Below are 17,476 nucleotides of genomic sequence, written 5' to 3'. Positions count from 1 at the left end.
GTTGCCCCAGGTGCTAACTGCAGACACTCAGCTGGCGCCAACTGCGATCACACAATTTATATCGTACAGTCGCTACAAACTTGTAGGATAAACTTATTCGCAAAGTAGTTGGTCGTTAACAAGTTAAAGATATATTGCGCATATTTTGAAAATAATAAAAAATTATAGATCGTTTTATATTTTGCATTTAAAAGTAATATAAAAAAAAATTGGCAGTGATTTAGTAGCTGGATCAAAAATTATTTCAATGAGCAGAAATATGCGAGCAATACGTCCTTAATACAAGTTAAATTGTCTTATCTCCAGAAGCATTACGGAATCTTCATTTTAAAAACTTTTAGTAATAAATTTTAACTTGTAACTGATGAAAATTCATATATACTTTTCCGTTAGAGTTATTTGTAAAAATCAAGTGGAGTAGACAAGTGATAGAATCGCTTTTGCAAAAAAATGATTTCAAGAAGACACAAGATCTTACCAGAGCAGCTTGCTGAGGAATCGGCGCGATACCGCCGACGTTCGCAGGAGTGTAATAATTGGTCGGGCTGACCGGTGGCGAGGGGTAAGGCCAGTAGAAGATGGGTGGCGGATACGGCGTCGCGAATTGCGGCGGGCCTCGGGGCAACATAGCGGCCGCGGGCGGAAATATCGCCACAGGCGGTGGTGGCAACATCGTGCCCCCTAAGAAAGAAAGAAAGAAAGAAAATGACATTCAACGTTCGATCAAATTAATCCAGTCGGTTGGCTTAATTATAACAAATAAATAGAATAATAGATGAACGCGAGCAAAAAGAAGAAGCGGTCTGTTTGTAAAATTACCGCGATTCGCAAACCCCTCGACGGGATTAGCTACATCTCGCGAATTATTATTCGATATTTCGTAATATCGCGATCTCGAGAGCTTAGCACATTGTTGACAGATAAAAAGGGACTCGCAGTACCCACGATCGTCCGTTATGTATGTACAAACGTAAAGAAGAGTGCCCGCTATGTAACCACTCCACAATTACGACGAGTGACATCGTGCAGATCCGCAGAGATGTTTCTAGAAGCACACAAAGCGTTCTCATTTAGTAATGCGCCAGTATACAGTCGACCATATTCAACAGCGTGTTTCGCACTATGAAAGTGAATTAGTGAGATAGTTTGTATTTTTAATAAAACAACCAACTAAGATCTTCTAACTTGGCACGCTGCACGATTTCACTTTCAATTAGGCTACTCTTGTACGATTTGAACACGAGCGTAAGCAGTAATCCGATCCTGTATCCATATCTGAAATTTAAAAACATTCTCTTTACTATTTTAGAAAAATAAACCTCTCCGAGATCTTTGCAAAGAATAATCTCCTCGGCTCGCTGTGCTCAGACCGTACAAAAATAGCCATCCAAAGGAATAATGACTTGGACTTGGCCTACCTGGAAGCACAGAAGTTAGTATTTGTAGGTCCCGCTACCATAACAGCAATCGACACTGCACCATTGTAACACGATATGTAATGTATCCTTTTCTTATATATATATGTATATATATATATATATATATATGTATATAAATATGTAAATGCAGCACCAACTTGCGATTTCGCCCCTCTGCCAAATCACCAGATACACGCAGATTCTCACTCGTTCATTCTCTTTTTCTCTCCCCTTTTACCCTTCCTTTCTTTCTCTCTTTCGCTCTTTTTTCTTTCTCTCTTCCTCTCTCCCTTGTTTTTTTTCTCTCTCTCTTACCCAGCGAAAAAGCCTTTTTGCGTGTGCCTTTTTGTAACAAAAGTACGGCCTACGTGCGCGTCACTTTACGAGACATTGCTTTAATGAAAAAATTCTGAAAAAACACTATTAAAATGTACAGAGCAATTATCTTGATTAAAATTATTCCATTCAGTAAATATGACTTGAGTGACACAGTTGGCAGGCAGACTGTACATTTTGCACAATTCAACATTGATTCGTATCGCATCGGGCCATTTGCAGGGCTACAAGGAAAAACGTGTGAACACGATGAAAGGAGTAAGTAGAACTTTGCTAGATTAGTCTCTAATAGACCACTGGGGTGATCGGCATAGCAATAAGCAACGATTCGTAAGTATTGGCCACATTGAAGAGTAACTTCTGATAGTATTCTTGAATAAATCAAGAATTTCAGCGTTTCTCCAGAGAATAAGTAATCACGAAATGGGAAAGGAGACATTTAGAGATCAGTCTTCTGAGTGAGAGATAGATTCACGTACAAAATATCAGAGAAATGGACAGAGAAGAGAAAAAGAGAGAGAAAGAGAGAATTTTGCTCGAGAGAAAGACAACAAAAAACAAAGAGAAAAAGAGAGCTAAGAGTTACGACACAGAAAATCTCCAACTTGATCCGTAGATACCAAAGATACCTATGAGCCCAATGAAATTTAAAAAAAAAACAAAAAAATGTATAGAACGTAACAAGATACGGTAATTGCAATCTTCTGCGATTCTAGCGAAAATCATGAGACCACCGAGTCCGAGCGCTGTGTTTTAAGGACAGAACGCTCTCCTTAAAACTCAATCGCTCGAGTGCACGCTTCGCCTCGCTCGAGATACGGAGAGCGAGACGATGCAACGGGATCGGCGCGAAGAGTGCAACCACCGGACGTAATATAATCAGGGTAAGAGTCCACCAACCCGGCAAGCAAAAAGATATATATATCCACAAGGCACATTTATTAAACATGATCGTTCTCACCGTTGATATAAAATCATCGATATACAAAGAGTTGTATACAGGAAATAAAAAAAGAGAGATTATACCGCGTGTTGTGTGTGTGTGTGTGTGTGTGTGTGTGTGTGTGTGTGTGTGGAGGGGGTGCACATATGAATAAACACGTGTACATCGCGTGCGTGTGTCCTTCGTCTTCAGGGAGAAGAAAAAAAAATCTTGAGGAAGACAAAGAAATCATCTTCGGCAAATATGAAGAAATGACGCGCGGATAGAATTTTCTCTTAAAATTTATCCTTAAAATCAAGTAATCAAAGAATTTACTATATTTTAGTGAACTTTCAACACACTTTACTAAAATTATAGTAAAATCCTTCCATGTCCATATCGTCTCACGATAATGTTGATTTTCAAAAAATTTTAAGAGAAAATTTTCTGTGTAAAGATGACGGATTCTTTTTGAAATTCGCGTTACGCTGGACATCTTCACGCTCTCGACATACACTTGTGCTAAAATATTTCGAGATGCACCCCTACGGAAACGATGCGAAAGGCGATCGGTTGACGCACCGCGTCCTCGTCATTTCTTTGCATCGATTCCTCCGGCACGCAATAATCCAGTAATACGTCCGCGCGATCAACGATCGATGGCAAAGAGCGGTCGGTCCGTTTCGCATCGTCTCACCGTGTTTCGCTATCCGTATAATATCGATTAATGTTACATAACCGCGAGATCAGAAGATACAGTCCTGATGTTTTAAAAATGTCAGAGCTCGAAATGCACCCGGTTCCTTAATCCCAGGACGCTGATTCGGATAATTGCGTTGCCATTCGACACTTTTATGTTTTCTGACGACTCGATGCTCTCTCGACGTCTCTCGACTCGTCTTGGCCCGTTGTAAAATCGTAGTTAACGTATCGCCCTTTTTTTTTACTTTGCCCTTCAGCGTCCCAAGATTAAATAAACGATCATTTACCGTGCAACTGTGCTCGTCGTTCATTCTTTCTTTCCTTTCCTTTTTTTCGAACGGCCCTCAATTATTTTCAAGTAAATTATCTTCTCAAACAGTTACGTTATTAGTATCGAGAACCGGATCGAGATTGTTCAATTACTGCAGTTACTGTGACAAGGATAGAATCAAGATTGTATCGAGACACTTGCTATCATTCTGTACAGTGCTACTAGATCGCGATCTCGGAAAGTGATTGCTTGGGATAATTATAGGATCACGCGCTGAAAAAGGAAGATAAACGGAAAACTTGTTACAAGGTGGCTCCTCGTAGGAGAAAGGAGCGTGAGAGGCAGTTTTTTTTGTTGGATGAAACGCAACAGGGAGAGACAGTTACTGGCTATATTCAATGAAACATGTATATGTATATGTAACCGTGAACGAAGAGGGGAAAAAAAGAAAAAAAAGAAAGAAAAAAGATCGGATCCGTTATGCAATCGCTCGCGGGACATAGGTACGCGACCGGAGGAAAGTTTATATCTCTCCAACGAGACCACACGACATGCAACCATCGCTTCGCATACCCGCGGACATCAGACCGCGAAGCAGTAATTACGACCGTCTCGTGTTTGTGTCTATATTTTAAATATATATATATATATATATATATATATATATATATATATATATATATAATGTCCCACACTATTCTAATAACACATAATATATAAAAAAAACCGTGGCAAGAGGAAGAAGTGAAATTACCATAAACAACACTTCGCGATCCGCGTGACAGACTCGAGATCGGCTTCGCCGAGAGAACCGTTTTACCTTTCCTTGCGAAGAGCGCATCGTGGAAACTGTGGAAGCCCGTTATTGGCGTGTTCTTAATTTTTCAGAAAAAAACCAGGTTTCGCTCTTCTTTCCAAAAAATACGAAGAAAAACGACTGTGATAATAATAGTGGACTTTATCGATGATTTGCTAAATTAGAGCTCTCAAATGTAAAAGAAAATTTTTAACTATTAACATAGACATACATATCATAGAAATGATACTATCTTAAAAGAAAACAAAAAGCAGTAAAAACGTTTTCCCCCAAAAGTTTAATCGAATTTTTCCAGTTAAGAACACTTTGGCGTGGCAGTGCGTGAGGTATCCGGTCCCTTACGAGAATATAAGAGCCGTGTCCTCTCGGTGAAACCGATGCTCGATTCCCTGGATACACCAATCTATCTATATCCGTCTCAGTGTGTGTGCGATCTCACCAACTACACTATCACAAAAAGGTATTAGGCCGTAAGCCAGCTTTGAAAGAGTAAATACCGCCGACACCACAGTTAAATCACAAGCCGCGAGAGCGTATACAGAGGCGGCGTGGTTTTAATACCGCTTTCTTCGTTCCCCGTTATCGGATACTCTCCAAAACCAAAATTTGATTAGAGTTATTGTACCAATCATTGAACAATCGCAACAATTAGTAAACGACTGTGAAAGACTTAAAAATAATAAATTAATTCATATTTTTTTAATCCAATTTTCATACAGATTTGATTAAAGTCATCTTATTATTCTTTTCTGGAAAATAGAATTATATTAAGTTGCTTTTATTTGTTCATTGGCTGATGCAGTGACCCTTATTAATGCACATACTCGGTATACTAAGATATTATCTGTCACACACGATGGAATTAGTGATGGATCACATCCGTGTATATGTGTGGGCGTGATTATTGACGATATTATACTAAATGCAGTGAACGCTATGTGTACGAAAGTGTACGCGCGCGCGCGCACGTGTGTGTGTGTGTGTGTGTGTGTGTGTGGGCGCGATTTTCCCCAAGTATAAAATAATAGAGCAAAACGAATCTTATGTGCTTTGTTATAGGGACTGATTCACATATATTAATTTTATATTTTAAATCAAAGCTTGTATGTTACAATCTTTGAAAGAGAGATAGACGAGAAAGATAGATCCGCAAATCGATTAAGTCGAATAAAAGCGAACTGTGATTCGTTCGCAAATAATTAGTCACGAAATTTTATTTACACATAGATTGTAACATACATGCGTATAATAGATGCCACGTATAAAAGAATCTACTAAATACGTTCAAATTAGAACTTTAGAATATATAACATTGGATGGAATGTCCATTTTACTTACACTTAGTGCTAATAAAGTATTTCTAGCAAAATAGATAAATCATTCTTTTATATATAAATTATTTGAACGGAATAAGGCCCACTCTATTAATTTTATTTTTTAAAAACTATTTTCATAGTTTTTAAAAAATAAAATAAATTAAAAAATAAGCTTTATTCAGCCTAGGTATTATATATATGTGTGTGTGTGTGTGTGTGTGTGTGTGTGTGTGTGTGTGTGTGTATACACATACATGCATATGTATACATATGATATAAATTGATATTTCTGGTAATACCGACTTGTAGATTAAGGATGGACGATGCAGTAAAGAATATCAATATTTCTTGTACTGTACCGTCAATCCTCACTAGACGCGAAAGGAGCACCGTCAAATCAGGTGGATGATACAGTAAAAATATCGATATTTTCTACTATATCATCCATCCAGATTGCAGACTTCTTTCGAGACAGAAAGCATTTTTCATTAGGCACTTTTCCACAGATACTAGTAAAATATCAGACAAAAAAGTATCAAAAATTACTTAGATATCAACATTAAAATACAAAATAGTATGAGCGATATATTATGTCATCATATATTACATTAACAAAACTTTACAATGATTATTCTCATAAGAGAAGAAATCATAAATTTTAACATTTGATATACTGATAAAAAAAACACATGATAGAAAAAATGCCTAGAGAATATTAATTTTGACGTCCCGAATTTTTGGTTCGCCGGTAAAACCCAGAAATGATCTCTGTATTACTACTGATAATTCAGATAATTCTGAAACGCTCTGTATATATATATGTATATAAAAAGAGGCGCATATATGAGTTATAGAATTCCGAGAGCTAGGCAAAGTACTTGGTGCTCACATTAGATAAGGCACTTGATTACGCTTACGTGGAAGAGCATTTTTTATACGTGATCTTCCATAGGTACTTCGTGAACACGCGATTACGAAAGAACGTATGCGCACGCCAAATGGAATTTTATATACCATTATCAGTACAATTAACATGCTTACCGAAATTAGCTTTGCTGCCTAAATGCATTAGGATAAGAAAAATAATCTGTCTTGCGAGTTAAGTACCGTCGTGTAAGTAACGCCAGAATTTGTACCAAGCATTTCCAAACGTTAGGTACACTTAATCAGCTGGACAAACGTTGTAAATGACGTTCTGCCAGGCTTGCACGGAATACGAAACGGAATGTCGTAGATATCGCGAATAGTTACAACGCTTACTCGCTAATAATGTACATATAAAATCCGTCAAAAGTAAGTCGTATTGTCGTAACACACCACGGCAATTGCCACGTAATATGCGTATTTGCGCGCGAATAACAAATCCTTGCTCGTCTAATGAAGAAACCGAAGCAATCGTTTCCGTTCTCCTCAGACCCGAGGTACCGAGAACCCGAAGACTCGAGAAAGTCTATAAAAAAAAAGCTAGAGATCGACGCGGTGACACCGGGAATCAAATCTGGGGATAAAATTGAGCTGGATAAGGCAAGCCTGGGGCCGCGGTCGGGGCCGACGCGTGAAACGCCGCTGCCGGGGTGTGCCAAGCACGTTTCGCAGCGACGCACCCGCCGTCGCGTCGGCGGGGAAGGCGGCGTCCCACGTACGCTTCAAGCCCATTATCGCGGCCGGGTTCAAGGTGTGCGCGGTGGGCATGATGGGCGTTAACAGCCCATGTGGCCCTGGTGCCCGCAGGATAGGAATACGGGGATGATGAGGAACGTTGAAGAATAAAAAGGGCGTAGAGGCTGCCGCCGCCGCAGCCGCTGCCGCCGCTGCCGAAGAGGTCGGTGGTGCGTGAAGAGCCGCGGCAGCCGCGACGGCGGCTGCTGCGGCTGTCGGTGGTGCTACCGCGTAGGGTATCTGAGCCGCCTGGACCATCGAATTTGGACCTGGTAGAGCTAAAGATTTGCTCGTGGCAGCAGCGGCGGCGGCGGCGGCGGCAGCGACCGCCGAAGTTGGGGTAGTCGAGGTAGGAGACTGATTCGATGCCAAAGCCATCAACCATAGATCCTGATTCCGCATAGCCTGCGCCTGGGCGGCTTGCGCTTGCGCCACCTGAGCCTGCGCGTGAACGGCCTGAGCGGCTTGAGCCTGTACCAGAGCGTGAATGTCCCACAGGGGTGGTGGTGGCGGCGGTGGCTGCGCGCTCGGTACCGGCACCGCCACCGGTGCTGCCGTAGACGGATGTGTCAAGGTCGCGGAGGACTGTGTGGTCAACGTACCGGGTGATAGTAGCGCCTTGGTCGACGGCGGTGTTACCGCACCTGTCAATACCAGATTCATGTCGTCGCCGCTGCACTGAAACACTTCGATGTATCGCTGCTTCTTGCCGTAGATCATGTACCGGTGGTGCCGCTGTGACGCACACGCGTAAGCCGATGCCTCGCTGTCCATTTGAATAAATGCCTCGCCAGATGGTTGGCCCTGGCGATCAAAAACGATTACAGAATTCAACGTTAGGATACAAAATGCAAATAATTATCTGTGCACAAGCGGCACTAGTACGACTGATCGACCTGATATCTACCTGAGCATTGTAAACCATATGAACACCTTGGTAGACAATATTTTTAGAATGTTCGCCCATAAACTCCAGAATATGTTCGACGAGCGCCTCGTATGGCAAACCGCGAAGTCTAACGCAATCTTTGCGCGTGCCAGACGTAATGATATGCTGAGGGAGTAATGGTGGAAGTTGGGCGATCGGCGGCGGTGGTAATATCATTTGTTTCGGATCTGTCGCCCTATTCAATACCTATATATAACAAAATCACAATTTTCGAGATATAACAAAAGCACGTTTCTCATCGTTAGAGAATTCACGCTCAAATCTACCTGTTGCACTTCTGCGGTCGTACTTCTAAAAAGTTCTATATAACGGCTGCCAATACAGTCTCGGTGTTTGCTCAAGGCTTTCACCGCGTCCTCTTCCTTCGCGAATAATACAAAGGCGTCACCTGTCGCTCTGCCATCCGGTTTCTTTACAAACAGCACACCATCCTCGCCGTCCAACACTTGACATGGTTTTTGTCCGGATTGAAAAAATTCCAGCTATGAAGAAATTGCCGATAGTGTGTAAAATAGAAAAACGATAGACGAAATTATATAATCGAGAAGCACGTTATTGTATATGCGAATAAGATTTTAGATCATTAAACGATTATGTACCACTTGTTTAGCAACACAATCATACGGCAAGCCCCTCATTCTAACGATGACTTGAGCCCCGCGTGACAGAAAAGCGTGCGCCTCCCCGCTCGTACCACCAGCAACGCCAACAAAGTCCTCTCCGGAGGCCTTGTAAACCTCTATGTATCGTGTACCCATGTGATGTTTATGCCGCTTCAGCGCCATGTCTCTGTGTTCTTTATTAATAAACCGTACCAATGCCTCGCCGTTACGCCTTCCCATAGGACTTAAACAAAGAGCTACACCACCCCTAAAAAAGTTATTACACCATTGTTAGCATACATCGTCGCGCAGCAACTAGCTCTACTGTTCGTAATTACAGTCATTAGAGAATTCGTAAAGATAACGATTAGGACATTCTACGAGAATTCTAATCCTCAGATTCATAGTTCATCAATCCATACAGTATACACAGAAGAAACATTAGTATCAAACTCAAATTCAAACTAATATATCTTTTATTTAACAATTATTGTTCCATATATTAACAAGAAATTATATTTTTGCTTATATGTAAAACAATGACAAACTTGCTTACATATAATTTAATCTTCTTTAGAAAATTTTGATAATCTTACATTTCACCAAAATATTTTAAATTTTTATTTTAATAATAGTCTAGAAAGCACAATATAATTGTTTTGGTAAAATAATAATATTGGAAAATTCAAATTCCTCAGTTTGGTGAATATAATGATATTTTTCCCTTTTAATTCATAAAAAATAGTAAATAATAAAAATATATTTTTCTTGATGAAACTATATAAAATTTCTTCATGTAAGCAAGTTATGTCTATTTAATGCTATATTTAACATGTAAAAAATAGAAATATTCTGAAAAAAAAAACAGAATATTCTTTTTTTCTGTGTACAAAATTTACGATTCCAGACATAATGCTCGTAACTATGTACAAGCTAATAAGCGAGTAGGAAAGTTTCCACGGATGGCACTTATGTTATGTCACGTAGAAGAAAACTAGAATGACAGAACCTGTGCATCTAAGTGCGTTATAAGGAATATGGACAATCTCAATTACCTGCTTCACACAGATCCACGTGGCTTGTGCATAAATACCAAAAGACAGTTAGAGGACAATTAATTTGTTTTGTTCGAAAAACTCCCATTAGTCGTAAATTCGATTTTGCTTTACGTATCTCAAAAATATCACTTACTTGGCAACATTTAGCCCACGAAAAAATTTGGCAATGTCCTGATCCGAGGATTGCCAAGGAAGACCGCGTGCTCTCACTACACAATCATTGTCCACTTCCTCGTCCTTGGAGCTAAAAGTAACAAGTTTACATCTCAATCTTTGTATTTACAAATAAATAATCAGATATAAATTATATATGGAACTTATAAAACTTACCATATGCCAGGTTCCAGAACGATGTTAACCACTTCTGGATTTATAAAATCATGACCTAAAAAATAATAATACATTACATTACAATCATTTAATGTATATTAATTAAAAATTAAGTATTCATTAACAAGTACACTCTAAAGTGATGTGACATATGTGGTAAAGTGCTTTCTTTAGCTATAGCTTAAGTTACGCAGTCAAAATGTAAAACGAATAAACTCGAGATCTGGAAGAGAAAGGATAGGAAGCGGAATGATCGAACGACACTCAAGACGCAGAATGTAAGGAGTATACACGCATACGCAACAAGGTCCCGTGATTAACCTCAGAAATCGATAAACGAAGCGCTCATCACGATCGATTCAGGATCGAACTAGTAAGCGGAAAAGCAATTTTTCGGGCGATATTCTTTCCTAGACGAACGCTCACGAACGAAGCGTCCAAGTTAAGAACGTACCGTGAGCGTCTACCATGTTGAAGCGTGGGACGTGGACGAGAACTACGAGGCGTCGCGTGTAAACATTGCGTGGCGTGCACACAGTAAACCACCGGTTAACCATTGCAGGCACGCGCGATCACGCTTCGCTAACTGCACTTTCTGAACTCTCCCCTCATGAGAACTTCTTAGAATTATCTCTTTTTTTTTAATTTTTATACAAGTTTGTGAAATTTTCAGAATTTTTCTATAATTTTTAATTTTTCTAAAATATTGCTCGGATTTTTTTATACGATTTGCATCATTTTTCAAAAGTGCTGAGAAAGTCTACATCTTTTCTGAAATATTTTATATACATAAAATTCTGAGAAATTCTTTATTTTATAATTTCCGAAAAAAACTTACAATCTGAAGGGACTTATAATAAAGTAATTTTCCAAAAATCTCCATAAATTTAAAAATATAAAAACTTTTATATAAAATATAAGTATTATAAAAATATTTTTATCAGGATTGATATGCAGTGGATGTATAATTATTTTATGTAACGTGCATGAAAAATGTAAAAAGAAAAATGCGGCTATATCATATTTCACATTTCGAACCAGGGAATCCTCAGATACGAGAAAAAAATATGTACATAGATATTTTTTCTTTTGTATAATTATTATCCACACACATATATATATATATATATATATATATATATATATATATATTTCAAACTTTATAGAAAGCAATGCAAAAATTCCAATTATTTTTAAATTTTTATCATTTTTCCTGTCTATACCTTTCTCAACACTTAAAAATATTACTTTTCATCTCCTACAATTCGTGAGCTGCGATCTCGTGTACAGAGAAACTCAAAATTTTGACAAAAAACAAAATGACCAGGACCACTTCGCAAACTCACGTCGACAACAATGCGCAATATCCTCTAAACTTGTGCTTATGCATTTCCTCTCCGTAACCTTATATCCGTCAGTTAGTCTCCGATTTCTCATACCTGCACGAAACGATTATTCGATTCGCGGTCTCGACGAAATGTGCGCCGTCAACAAGTAAAAATCCGGAATGCACGTTGAATCAATCGCCGTTTTCTCATTTACTCCAAGTGATTTTATATTTGTTTGAAATTCTCAGACAAAGCGAAAATTTGCGACAAGAAAGACTAAATGTTGTTAACTAAACCTTCCAATATACCGACATGACATTTATCTAAATACGTTATCTAAAATTTATCTAAATATTTATTTAAAGTTTTTTTAAATAAATATTATTTAATGTATATCTTGAAACATTTGTGTCTTGCACATTTCTGTGAAATATCCTTTTCTTCTATTAATTATATTTAAATATTCTTTTTTAAGACACTTTCTGAAGATATATTACGCATACAAATGAATAATCCAAAATTTTCTTAAACAGTTAAAAAATTAATTGAAAATTAATTAATATTCCCGTCCTTTTGAAGTTGTGTAGTGTTGACATACTTAGAAATGACATTTAATTTGGTGAAAGACCCAATATAATCATTAAGTAATCAATTACTAACATTAAAAATGGTAATAGGTAAGGCGCATATTCAACTTGCAATTTTTTTCTTTTCTTTTTTTTTGTAAATTGTCAATGAACTCGCGATGATAATAACAGAAACTGAAGATCCGATTGTAGAGAATACAGTCCAACTTTCGAATACAGTCTAACTCTAGTTATCGTTATTAAAAGCATAGTGTTTTGTCAATAGGGCAGATCGAAAGATAGAAAGATGTCAGAAGCACAACTCCTCATCATCTTCTTCTTCTTTGCTCGCTTACGTATTATCACGATAACACGCGTTAATATGTGTGTATTAGAAACGAAACTTTTCGCAGGTTGAGTGTCACTGTGATAAGAGAGCTGCTATGCTGTTTAGAACGTTATATGGCTTGACCTGCGTTCGCTTGCGACTGGAAATAGAGTGCGATCAATCAAAAAAACCACCTAATCTCAAAATTCGAAAAAGCTCTGTTAACACGCTGAAAGCGTGAAATTTTGATGAGAGAAGTGCGCGAAATATTTCCCTAGCGAGAACGAAGAACTCGGTGGAGCACTCGAGAAGAGTGACTCTTCAACGAAAGCGACTTAATCAGCGACACAATCGCGACCTCCAAGGCCACTGTCGTCAGACATAGACATACACTGCACATTATTTGGAGAAATGCGTACAGAAACGTTACATCGTGCGTGTGTACACGCGCACGTAACGCATGTGCACAACTCTTATCTCTCGCAAGAAAGAGGGAGATAGAAGCGAAGAAGATACGCGCTGCCGAGTCCAGACATTTTAAGGATGAGACCTTAACTATCTGTTTCGAAAAATTGATAAAGTTCATAATCCTCACGAACCGCACTAATTTCCCTTTCTCTTTTGTTTTTCTAAGAAAATAAGACACATATATATGTATTATCTTGAGTATTCCTCACGACGTCGGTAGACACACGTAGTTGAGCATAGCTGAGTATTTCAGATATTTATTGGCTTACCGTCCTTGATCATCCTCTGTATCACGTTGACCATGTCCTGTATCTCTTTGACATGAAAATCATTGTCGGTATCTGGCGGCATTCCATAATCTGATTTTTAACTGTCAAGGAGATATCTATTCGGATAAACGATAAAAAAAAATCGAGTCTGATAGCGTAACGCCAAAACAACTCGTCCGCGCTTTTGACAACTCGTTAAGAAAGACGAAGCTATTTGTGCGATTCCAAACTAGAGCTCTTGCGATCTTTGCGCCATGCGCTGACTCAAGTTTACCAGAAATCATACGAAGCTTTTATTTTTAAACATATCTCACGCGTTGCTTTCCTCGTTAAAGCATACAAGTAATATTCTCATACGATTGAGAAATTTACGGTGAGAGAAACGAATAAATAATCTTTAAAAAAGAATGGTCGCAAAAGCTCGAGACTTCGTATTCTTTAAAAAACACATTAGAGAGTATACATAGATGCAATCTGAAAAGATAAAGAATTTTGAAATATGAGAATTCGAAAAATAATAATCTTTGTAATCGACATGTTTTGTATCTTTTGTGAGGGTTTATTTTTCATGCAAACTCCTCGATTAGAAATGACATCGGTGGTACTCTGCGTGTGACCCTAGCGATTGTCCAGACCTTACATAACGATAATGGAAAAGAGGAAAAAATATATATAATAATAGTATATATAAAATAAATTACCACACATGTTCGACTAGAATATTTTCTCGCAAATATACAGCAGAAAACATTTTGTAATTTATATTAAAACCGGTTGTTATTAAAATTTTTGTGTTACTTTTTAACATTCATCTTGTAATTAAATTAACAAAAAAATTTTAACGGGACACACGCACGTGATGTGTGTTAAATGTAACATAAATTTTTTAATCGTGTAAAACGCGAGTTTGAAACTTTGAGCGTGCCAGACGAAAGAATGGAGAAACAACGGATTAGTAAATAATAATACGGTTTGATAAACGATGTTACACCGGTAGAGCGTAAATGAACACAAACAGCGTTACGTACTCTGTGATTTACAAACTACAAATGAACGGATACTTTTATAATTACCAGATAATACGTATGATAATACTATGAGGAAAAAAATTGTTGATTTGACCAAATTTTTCAACTTGATTAATTTTTTCAGTAAAGTATATATGTATTTAACTTACACTTAAGTTGAAGAATTTGTATATTTACTTAAATATATAAATACTCGAGCCGAAGAAATTTAATCAAGTTAACCTCGTCTTTCAGGGTATGGATCATACAGAAACTGGTATCGAACATCTAATCGAAAACTAGGGCCGTTGGGGAAATGAGGAAAGAAATATATCAATATACATATATACACGTGACGTTGGCCTGTTACCGATATCTTCATCGGAGGATTGACCTTTAAACCGCATGTCGATAAGACGGCATCGCATCGCGGAGGCTTTCTCAAGTCATCTGGTCACCGATTGTAAAATGCGACGTTCCTTTTCCCTCTATCGCGAAGCGTTTCGAAAATGCGCCCTGTTCAAAGCGCACGGCAAAAGAAGAAACGTAAGAGTCAAATTCACATTCTGACACGTTTGAGAAAGATAAGAAGGAATATTTCGCGTGCGCAGATTTCTGAATGAATCGTCGAGTCTCTTCGCAAGTTAATTCTACTACGCACTTTTGCCTAGAAACGACGATAAAATATAGAATTGAACTTGTTACTCGATTAAAAAAATGGAAGATGGTTTATCTCAGAAATTGTTGTCATTTACATTCGTGATTTTTTTTTAACCGCAAACACAAGAAAAAAATATCAATCATTATTAGACGCGCACTTAATAATACAATACGTTCATCCTTATCAGCGACACTCGGCAACTGACATGTCAAGTGACACTTTCGAAAGTTTAACCGAGATAGGAGTAATGAAAAAATGCCGATTTCGTTAATTAGCAGTTAGATAAACAGAGACGGTAAAAAATACGAATCTGATAATATTCACAAATTCACAACTCTCAAGGAGATATTTTCAGAAGAATTTTAAATTAACATTTAAATAATATTTCTGCAATATCGATTATTGCAAAAGGCTCTAAAAAGACAATAAACTTTCGCTTCAACAACATAAATCTTCTCGAATATGCAAATATCGCATCTGTGCGAGATATACGTGCGTTCATAAGAAGAAGGTAGGAAAAGCAGAGTCCGGCTAATCTCTCAAACGCGGCTCGCATTAAACAGGTGAGTCGATCGATGTGCATACGTGCATATTCGTACACATATGTCACAGACGGCGCAGGTGGTCTTGTTTTATTAGTGCCAGATACATACGACACGACGCCTGCTGGATATAAAAGGAAGGCTGGTAGTCGACGTGAATCCGAATCGAGATCGGGTTTAAGACGGACGTCTCGTTTCGTTCGAATGGGACTTGTATTACCTCTGACTTCTTGGAAATCTCAACTTCAAGTAGAGATTGAGTACTTGAATTGAAAATGCAAGTACATTCCTACGCTGTCATACAAAACGAAAGAAGATCGCATGATTGTTCATCTTATTAAGATTTCAAGCCTCCAAATCAATTTTATCTATACGAATAAAATGCGACAGAACGATAGCACAACCAACTTTTACTGAGTCAAGAACGCTTTTATAAATAAATAAAAATCATGTGATTGATTAATTTAATTACGTAGTTACTTATCGTGTGGAATTAAAAAAATCTTTCCGTATCAAGTTTGAAGCGCGGTCGACAGATAACGGAATCTTATTTTTCAAACGACTCTTCACGAATGTTCAGTTAATGTCCAGATGTTTCAACAATCTTCCGCGACAACTTATAGGTAAATGCGGAACGAAAACGTACCTGTTCGCGATTCTAATTCCGTGCAATTCAAGCACAAGCGCGTTAAACCCAAGTACAGTCCGCCAGTAAAGTCCGAGTAAAAACGATGCTGCAATCTCAATTTGATCTCCCCCTCTTTTCACCTTTTCTAATCCAATTAGCGACAATTCAGAAAATTCGCGACATCAGGCAGAAAGAGAATTCGTCACAATCGTCCGTTCGAGTCGCGGATGGCATCGACGACGCGCGACACACGTGCGCTCGTACACTCCGTACGACCGCTGACTATTTGCTACTGATTCTGTTCGGAACGACCGGCCCCGTCGTCGGGGACGGAGATCGCCGGATCGCGTCGAATTTGTCTCGGATCGACTTTCGTCGCGCCGCCTGACGGCCATGCGACGCGAAGGTCCTCGACGTGGAGATCCACGAGCGGTACGACACGTGGGTGAATTTCTTCGTCGGACGTGCCCATGTCGGTGTCACGCCGCTCAAGTTCGAACACGAGACTGCAATACCATTCCGTTATCGGTATACCATCGGCGAGGACGCGTGCATTGGCATTAGCATACAATACCGTGCGAGATTTCTTAACTAGCATAGCACATTTCCAAGCGCTGTTCCGAGTAAGATTTTATAACCGATCTTTACGTAATACAGAAACAGAAGAAGAAGATCTAATTAAAAGGCGATAAAAAGGAGAAAAACTTTTCACGAGCAATTATTGTCCGAAAGTAGCAACGAGTTAAAGAAATCGTAGCAACTAAACTTGTCCCTAAACAATTTCTACATTTGATCTCGTAGTCAATCTCCCAAGTCAAACAGAAAATTATTTATACTTGAAAAATTATATGACGAAAACTTTGATATAAACACCATTATTTAAATGGTTGCACGCAGTGGCAACACCGATGTCAAAGATTACGTTGCAAGTCGAATAAAACTAAAAAATGTTTTTGTACGAGTGTACGTGTAAAAAGGTACGATATAGAAAGCGTACGCAACAAAGTCAGCTCGCGGCGATTGACGACAGTTTTTACGTAAACACGAAAGGATACATTGCAGCATTTCTTGTACTCCGAGGGTCGATAACTCGCCATGAGTCGAGTAGTACTCTACGAAATCCTTTCGGAGATCGTAGAAATAGTTGTAATGTTCCGGCAGCTCGATGTCTTTATTGCAAGCCTCCGGATGCAGGCATTGCCTCATCGGCGCCTGACCATCCACGACAAATCGCGGCTTAATACCGGAAGTTACGCCAGACATAGAGTTCCACCAGGCCTCAAACTAGAAACAAAAGTA

General features: G+C 38.6%; 1 protein-coding gene across 1 annotated transcript in view; it reads right to left on the bottom strand.

Annotated features, from left to right (window-relative positions):
- Positions 1–2,672: 2,672 nt before the first annotated feature.
- LOC105205642 (RNA-binding protein fusilli) overlaps positions 2,673–17,476 on the bottom strand; it is a 30,997-nt gene continuing 16,193 nt past the window's right edge. The window contains 9 exon segments of the mRNA XM_011175061.3: positions 2,673–7,382; positions 7,385–8,245; positions 8,349–8,576; positions 8,657–8,872; positions 8,990–9,260; positions 10,184–10,294; positions 10,381–10,435; positions 13,340–13,429; positions 17,233–17,461. Coding sequence (XP_011173363.2) covers positions 7,275–7,382; positions 7,385–8,245; positions 8,349–8,576; positions 8,657–8,872; positions 8,990–9,260; positions 10,184–10,294; positions 10,381–10,435; positions 13,340–13,429; positions 17,233–17,461 — 2,169 coding nt within the window. The 3' untranslated portion in view covers positions 2,673–7,274.

Source organism: Solenopsis invicta, chromosome 5 (genome assembly GCF_016802725.1).
Source record: "Solenopsis invicta isolate M01_SB chromosome 5, UNIL_Sinv_3.0, whole genome shotgun sequence".
NCBI lineage: Eukaryota > Metazoa > Arthropoda > Insecta > Hymenoptera > Formicidae > Solenopsis > Solenopsis invicta.
This window is presented reverse-complemented; position numbering and strand designations above follow the sequence as displayed.